This window comes from Mytilus edulis, chromosome 3 (assembly GCF_963676685.1).
Source record: "Mytilus edulis chromosome 3, xbMytEdul2.2, whole genome shotgun sequence".
In the NCBI taxonomy this organism is placed as follows: Eukaryota; Metazoa; Mollusca; class Bivalvia; order Mytilida; family Mytilidae; genus Mytilus; species Mytilus edulis.
Window position 1 is genome coordinate 32,048,510 of NC_092346.1, and position 9,078 is coordinate 32,057,587.

Genomic DNA, 9,078 nt, shown 5'->3' on the forward strand with positions numbered 1-9,078 from the left:
TCAATTAAGGTAATTTTTATTATGATCTTTGGCTTTAGTTGGAATCCATGGTATGCTTGAAAAGTAACATTTTGAATAAAAAGGAAAATAACTGTTATACAAGATATTGGTCTAATCAGTTCTGGTAAGTTTACTCGTAAGCTGTAAGTCCAGTTGTCATATGCATATGACAAGAATATTGTTTGCCTTATACTATTTCACATATTTCTTTTTCATTAAAGTTTGAAAGTTTTAGAATCCTTCAATGTTTATTACATATAGCTTTGCATCTTTAGTTTGACTACCTGCAGCCCTACGGCATCCTATATATAGTTGTCCAGTTGTGTTGAAGGCAAGAGAACATGGACGTTCTATTCCTATGTCCTTGGTATTGAAATATGAAATCAAGTGGCCATTGTCATTGAGGATGTGTAAGATTGGAATATTCAGAACTGTCACAACAACATTGTCACTTGGTGTTGTCACAATGTCTATTGGTTTGAATGGTTTACTCTTATTGATGGTAGGATGACCTGTATACTGGTTTATTATATGTCCTTCTTGTCCTAAGATCACTACTTTACCACGGGAATCATCTGAAATCTTATCCACTACATGTATATTTCCATTACATGTAGTGGTTATACACCTAGGGTCACTAAACATAGGTTGATAATGTTCATCATGTTCATACACAGCCTCCTTGTCTCCTTTCTTGTTCATAATGATCACAGCACATCTTTTTAGTTCACCATTATAAGCTCCCACTATAAGTTTATTGTCACTGACAACATGGATATCATTGGGAAGTAAAGGTGATACATCATAAACAGAATCAGTCAGTTCACCACTACTGCTGATTTGTTGTAACCTTGTTTCCCCAAAAACACACAGAAGGAGTTGATTAGATGGAGTAACTCCCATTCCACACACATCAATGTTAAATTCAGACATCACCTTTAGGTTGGTTCCTTCAGGTTTTACTCTCTGTAACATTCCATAACTACCAGAACTTATCCAAATTGACTGATCAAGCCATGGACTTATACATGCTATTGCATTAAGTTCAGTCTCGTACTCATTATTGATGACTAGGGAGATGTTTATTTCTGCTGACAAGTTCCCATCGTCTTGTAATGATCCAATGTTTGATTGGTTTATATTCCCTGGCACAAATTCCGGTGAAGAACTATAGCTAGGCTTGGTTCGTGGTTTGTTGATTTCAGTATATTTCTCAATCTTCTTGACCTTTTTGAAAAACTCAGATGCATTGGAAAGGTCAATACAGTCCTGGACTTCATTTATTTTGTCCTCCTTCTGGGTTGTGAATAATGATATAGCATTCAGATCAGATTTAACTGATGTTAAAACAGTTTCATGATTCTTTTCCAATTTATTTTTGAGTTCTTTAAAATATTGTTCTACTTGTTCTTTTACAGTTTTCTTGTGACTAAGAATATTTTGATTTTCTTTGTGATACTTAACATTTTCAGCTGCCACTAATTTATTGAGCTCATCTTTCTTTTCACTCATGTTAGAATGACTCTTCTGCATTTGATTTTGTCTTTTTTTCAACATGTTTACTTTCAAGTTGTATGCATCTCTTATTTCGATTAAATCATGTGTCTTATGAACTTTGGCAAAACAGGTTGGACACACAAGGATTTCACATGTATTACAGTAAAGACATGATGATTGTCCAGCATGTTTATCACATTTAATATTGGTAAAATCCAGTTCTTCAGTATGCAGTCCAATCTCTTCCCTTCTGATGATCTTATGATCAAGTGCATTTTTGAATTGGGAATGTACCTTCTCCTTGCAATGACTACACATCAGAATACTGCAATCCATGCATTTCCATTGTATAGATCTATCTGTTTCACATAATCCACATTTAACAGGTACTTGACCACTTCCATGTGGTTGAGGACATGCCATATTAAGTTTGTCACAAGTTGTATGATATAGAAAAAAATATTCAGTTAAACTAATTTCTTGGTGTAATGTAAATGTGTCATATGATTGTACCAGAGTATCTATTTTTTGATAATGCACAAGATAGGTAGTTATGTATATTCAGTGATATCATATTTGAAATTGAGGATACTGATAAATATATGATAAACTTTTGATAAGTATAAGTTTTTCATAAAGTAAAAAACTGATGAAAACCATGTTAAAGCAAATTTGAAAATGTTTATACAGGTCCAGAGATTTTGTTGTGAATAGATTGAATCAGAACATTGTTAGAGATCCCCATTTTATGTAAATTAATACCAGCTTCAGCAGTTTCATATGAGAACACAAAATCTAAACAAGTTATTCCGACCTTTATCAATTTGCTGCATATTATTCCCAAGTTACTGCTAATAGATATTAGAAGATGTGGTATGATTGCCAATGAGACAACACTCCATCCATTTCACAATGTGTAAACAAACATTATAGGTTAAAGTAAGGTCTCAGGGGCGGATCCAGCCATTTTAAAAAGGGGGGTTCCTAACCCAGGACAAAGGGGGGTTCCAATTACATGTCCCCATTCAAATGCATTGATCGTCCAAAAAAAAGGGGGGTTCCAACCCCCGGAACCCCCCCCCCCCTCTGGATCCGCGCCTGGGTCTTCGACACAAAGCTTTGGCTCTAATCGAACAGCAAGCTATAAAAGCCCCCAAAATGACCAGTTTAAACAATTTAAACAGGAAAATCAACAGTGGGGGGGGGGGGGGGGGGGGGTTAAATTTTTCTCATTTCAGATTTCATAAATAAAAAGAAAATTTCTTCAAACATTTTTTGTAGAGGATTAATATTCAACAGCATAGTGAATTGCTCAAAGGCAAAAAAAAATTTTTAAGTTCATTAGACCGCATTCATTCTGTGTCAGAAACTGTGTCAACTATTTAATTTTAGATTTAAATAAGTTTGAAGAAGAAATCTTTAATTGATTTGTAAAATCTTGACATTTGTTTTGTGTAAAAAAAAACCATGTAATGTCAAAAATTTGATCACAATCCAAATTCAGAGCTGTATCACGCTTGAATGTTTTGTCCATACTTGCCCCAACTGGTCAGGGTTCGACCTCTGCGGTCGTATAAAGCTGCGCCCTGCGGAGCACCTGGTTTGAGTTTTGGTCTTTTTATCTGATACTATAAGCCATAGGTCAACTATATTTAGTTTATGGAAATATTTTATGATTTATATATTAGTCGCGCAGGTTTTATTTGACCTTGACCTCATTTTCACAGTTCATTGCTCAGTCTTAAGTTTTTGTGTTTTGGTCTATTTTTCTTAAACTATAAGTATAAGGTCAACTATATTTGTTTTATGGAAGCATTGTTAGCTGTACATGTCAGCCTGACATGGTTCATCTGACCTTGACCTCATTTTCATGGTGCATTGGTCTTTGTTTAGATTTCTTGGTTAATGTAACGTTTATGTGACAGTTGTAATAAAGCTTTATACTTAGGACTATCAATATATATCAATGATTAGTAAAGAAGGCGAGACATTTCAGTGTGTGCACTCTTGTTATGTTTTTGCTATTAGTATTACAGGAGCACCCTAAATTGACAATTTATCTCCATTTAAAACATCACAAATCTGATTAAAGATGATCTCTTATTCATATACGTATATTTGTCTGATATCTATCATTTGAACAGTATCTGACGACACTTAGCATGATGTCATTTATTATGAATAATGATATGCTGGTAGGACAATTTCAATCTTCCACACTTTTTTATTACCCTTTTCATTTCTCACTGTCAATTTGTCAATTTGTGTTTTTTTACAGCATTTCTTTGGGCTTGTTTTTTTATTAAGCAGAGAAGTAAGTGTTAGAGAGTAGTGTGATTAGGTCATAAACATTGAAAACTAGTCTGTCAACACTGAGGCTGTCAGTTTGCACCCACCTTGGTAAGGTGTTTTTTTACTCTGATCTTAATTAAGACTATTACTGTAATAAGTTGCCTGCCAAAGGATGATGGTTCTTGCTATGTACTCATGATTATTCAAACAATAAATATGGTCCATATACATGTTATAAAGCCAAGTGGGAAAGTGGTGTTAAGTCTTAGATGCATTATTTTTTTATTAGTTGTTAATGGCTTTGAACTAGCTGTCAGATAACTGCGAGTACTCTCAGATCTGTTCATTGTGTCTTTTTGTGTCGGGATGTATAAGTACCGGGCCACGTCCACTTGTATGTTTGTCCATCTGATGAGTTGAGCCTTTTTCGACTGATTTTTATAGTTCGTTCTTATGTTGTACTGTTATACCACTGTTCTAGTTAGGGGGAGGGTTGGGATCCTGCTAACATGTTTAACCTCGCCACATTATTTATGTATGTGCCTGTCCCAAGTCAGGAGCCTGTAATTCAGTGGTTGTCGTTTGTTTATGTGTTACATATTTGATTTTCGTTCATTTTTTTTACATAAATAAGGCCGTTAGTTTTCTAGTTTGAATTGTTTTACATTGTCTTATCGGGGCCTTTTATAGCTGACTATGCGGTATGGGCTTTGCTCATTGTTGAAGGCCGTACGGTGACCTATAGTTGTTAATGTCTGTGTCATTTTGGTCTTTTGTGGATAGTTGTCTCATTGGCAATCATACCACATCTTCTTTTTTATATTTAACACCAACAATAAATCAGTTAAACAACCAGTAATTTGGTGGATTTTTGTTTGGTCTCTGTAGGTAATCTTGTTTTCCCTAGGATCACTTTAATATAACCATATGTGAAAGTGGTGTTAAATTCAAACAATCAATCAATCAAACAACCAGTAGTTGGGTGGATTGTCTTGGATCTCTGTTGATACTCCTGCTTCCTCCACAAATAAAAACTATCAATCAATTTATCAATATGAACTTTCATTTCTACCTGTGATTACTGCTAAATAATTAATCAACTTATCAATCAACAAATCAATCAATCAATTGATCAATATAAACTTTAATTTCTAACTGTAATTACTGGTTAATGATTAATCAAGTTATCAGTCATCAAATCAATCAATCAATTGATCAATATAAACTTTAACTTCTAACTGTAATTACTGGTTAATGATTAATCAAGTTATCAGTCATCAAATCAATCAATCAATTGATCACCCAACACACTTATCCAAACCAACCAACCAATATTTAGAATTGTTCCATGATCAGTTGGTGGTTAATACAACAAACAACAAACATAACCAATCAATCAACCAACCAAAAATTTATGTTTGTAAAGGAAAAATCACCATTAACAATTGTAAACAGTTTATATTTTATTTTATCTTATAAAGTTATGGATAATAGTGCTGGTGTTTTCACTTAACATTGAAGACTGTATATTTCTATTGTCAAGATCTCCTTAGTGTCTTTAAGTGGCTGTCTTGATTTAAGTACCCTATGTCTCCTTATGTGCTTTTAAGTTGATGTCTTATTGCCAATACCTTATGTCTCCTTTTATTCCTATTTGTTGGATATCAAAGTAAAAATAATTTGTGGAATTTTTATCGGAGTTCAGTATTTTTGTGATTTTTCTTTTCACCCACAAATTAAAACTGAACACTATAATATAACCAAGTGTGTAAGTGGTGTTGAATACAAACAATCAATCTATCAAACAACCAGTAATAAGGTGGATTTTTCTGATATTTCTGTTGATACTTCTGCTTCCTTCATAAATAAAAACTATCAATTAATTGATCAATATGAACTTTTATTTCTACCTGTGATAACTGCCTTAAGATAAATCAACTTATCAATCAACAAATCAATCAATCAATTATTCATCCACCATACATATTCTAAGTCCAAACCAACCAACCAATATTTAGAAAATATCCTTCGATCTTGTTGGATGATGGAGCATCCAACAAAAATGCAATCACCAACGGATCAACCAACCAAAAATTTATGTTAGTAAAGGGGGAGACGTCCATTGACAATTATTTCGACAATTGATTTTATTTTTTGATAGGGTTAATAATAATAATTCTGGTATATTCACTTATCATTGAAGACTGTTTGTTGATGCATATATTTCTCTTGTTTAGATCTCTTTTTTTTAAGCTGCTGTCTTATTGTCAATACACTATGTCCCCCTTTTATACATATTTGTCAGATATCAAACTTAAAATAATTTCACTATCAATTAAGGTAATTTTTATTATGATCTTTGGCTTTAGTTGGGATCCATGGTATGCTTGAAAAGTAATATTTTGATTAAAAAGGAAAATAACTGTTATACAAGATATTGGTCTAATCAGTTCTGGTAAGTTCACTCGTAAGCTGTAACTCCAGTTGTCATATGCATATGACATGAATATTGTTTGCCTTATACTATTTCACATATTTCTTTTTCATTAAAGTTTGAAAGTTTTAGAATCCTTCAATGTTTATTACATATAGCTTTGCTTCCTTAGTTTGACTACTTGCAGCCTTAGTGCATCCTATATAAAGTTTTCCAGTTGTGTTGAAGGCAAGAGACATTGGATATCTTATTCCTATTTCCTTTATATTGAAATATGAATTTAAATGTCCATTGTCATTGAGTATGTGTAAGATGCCAGGTACCGGATCCACCACAACAACATTGTCATTTGGTGTTGTCACAATATCTACTGGTTTAAATGCTTTACTTTTATTGATAATTGGATGACCTGTATACTGGTTTATTATATGTCCTCCTAGTCGTAAGACCATTACTTTACCACACCTATCATCTGAGATCTCATCCACTACATGTATATTTCCATTACATGTAGTGGTTATATACCTTGCGTAATTGAATAAAGGTTGATTATGTTCATCATGTTCATACACAGTTTCCTTGTCTCCTTTCTTGTTCATAATGATCACAGCACTTCTTTTTAGTTCACTATTATAAGCTCCTACTATAAGTTTATTGTCACTGATAACATGGATAGCACTGGGAAGTAAAGGTGATACATCATAAACAGAATCAGTCAGTTCACCACTACTGCTAATGTGTTGTAACCTTGTTTCCCCAAAAACACACAGAAGGAGTTGATTAGATGGAGTAACTGCCATTTCACACACTTTAATGTTAAATTCAGACATCACCTTTAGGTTGGTTCCTTCAGGTTTTACTCTCTGTAATGTTCCAAAACAACCAGAACTTAAGCAAATTGACTGATCAAGGCATGGACTTACACATCTTATCATCTCAAGTGTAGTCTGGTACTCACTATTGATGACTAGGGAGATGTTTTTTTCTGCTGACAAGTTCCCATCATCTTGTAGCGATCCAATGTTTGATTGGTTAATATTTCCTGGAACAAATGTTGGTGAAGAAGTATAGCTAGGCCTGGTTCGTGGTTCTTGAGTTTCAGTGAATTTCTCCATCTTCTTGACCTCTTTGAAAAAGTCAGAAGCATTGGAAAGGTCAATACAGTTCTGGACTTCAGTGATTTTATCCTCTTTCTGGGTTGTGAATAATGATATAGCATTAAGATCAGATTTGACTGATGTTAAAACAGTTTCATGACTCTGCTCCAGTTTATTTTTAAATTCTTTAAAATATTGTTCTACTTGCTCTTTTACGGTTTCCTCATGACTTCGAATATTTCTTTTTTCTTTGTTATACTTTATATTTTCAGCTGACACTAGTTTATTAAGCTGGTATTTCTTTGCGTTGATTTTATAATTACTCTTCTGCATTTTACTTTGTCCTTTTTTTAATATTTCTACTTTGATATTGTATGCATCAATAATTTCGATTAAATGATGCTTCTTATGAACTTTCATAATACAGATTGGACACACAAGGATTTGACATTTACTGCAGTAAAGACATGAGACTTGTTCAGTGTGTTCTGCACATTTAATGTTAGTAAAATCCATCTCTTCTCTATACATGCCAACGTCTTTTAAACTGATGATCTTGTGATCCTTTGCATTTTTGAATTTTGAATGTACATTGTCAGTGCAATAACCACACATCAGCATACTGCAGTCCATGCATTTCCACTGAATTGTTCTATTTGTTTCACATAATTTACAATTAACAGGAACTTGACCTTTTCTAACCGACTGGGAGGACGCCATTTTTGTTGGATGTGTCTCAGATATTTCTATTCCTTCTATGATTTTTTTTCAACAAGTTAAAATGTTAAATACAAATGTTTTCTTCCTTACGAAACTGAAACAAGATAACAGGAGTCATTAGATTAACTGATTGTTTGAAAGTAATGTCCATGATTGAGAACAATATATATATTAAAAATTCATAAATGATATCAAGCTTATAATTAAATTTGGAAATCCAGATGCATGATATATATCGGTAAAATAAGGAGGATCTGATATGATTGCAAATGAGACAGCTCTCCATAAGAGATCAAATGACACATAAATTAACAACTATAGTTCACTGTACAGCCTTCAACAATGAGTGAAACCCATACTCTATAGTTGGATATAATAGTCCAATATAATAGGCCCTTGAAATGACAAATGAAAACTTAAATTTTAACTAGAAAACCAATGGCCTTATTTATGTACAAAATAATGAATGAAAAACATAAGCGATATACAGCAACAAACTACAGCCTCTGAATATCCTCTTTTTCACGGTTCATTTGTTATAGTTAAGTTTTTGTGTTTTTGTCTATTTTTCTTATACTGTATGCAACAGGTCTACTATATTTTGTGTATGGTGAACATGTCTTACTGGCAGGTGTCATCTGACCTTGACCTCATTTTCATAGTTTTTTGGTCTTTTTATCTAATACTATATGCAATAAGTCATCTATATTTGGTGTATGGAAGTATTCTATTGATCTCTTTATCAGTTGCTCAGGTTTTATTTTACCTGGTCTCATTTTCACGGTTCATTGCTCAGTAGTAAGTTTTTGTGTTTTGGTCTGTTTTTCTTAAACTATAAGCAATAGGGCAATTATATTTGTTGTATGGAAGAATTGTTCACTACATAGAATTGAGAATGGAAATGGGGAATGTGTCAAAGAGACAACAACCCGACCAAATAAAAAAACAACAGCAGAAGGTCACCAACAGGTCTTCAATGTAGCGAGAAATTCCCGCACCCGGAGGCGTCCTTCAGCTGGCCCCTAAACAAATATATAC

At 33.3% G+C, this 9,078-nt stretch overlaps 2 protein-coding genes across 2 annotated transcripts; both read right to left on the bottom strand.

The window, feature by feature from the left end:
• LOC139514839 (uncharacterized) lies at window positions 1–1,986 on the bottom strand. The gene has a single exon (XM_071304448.1). It carries the CDS (start codon window positions 1,918–1,920, stop codon window positions 232–234), a length of 1,689 nt encoding a protein of 562 aa, XP_071160549.1. The 5' UTR covers window positions 1,921–1,986; the 3' UTR covers window positions 1–231.
• A 4,134-nt stretch (window positions 1,987–6,120) lies between these two features.
• LOC139515183 (uncharacterized) lies at window positions 6,121–8,040 on the bottom strand. The gene has a single exon (XM_071304746.1). The coding sequence runs from the start codon at window positions 8,038–8,040 to the stop codon at window positions 6,352–6,354; it is 1,689 nt and encodes a 562-aa protein (XP_071160847.1). The 3' UTR covers window positions 6,121–6,351.
• Window positions 8,041–9,078: the final 1,038 nt, after the last annotated feature.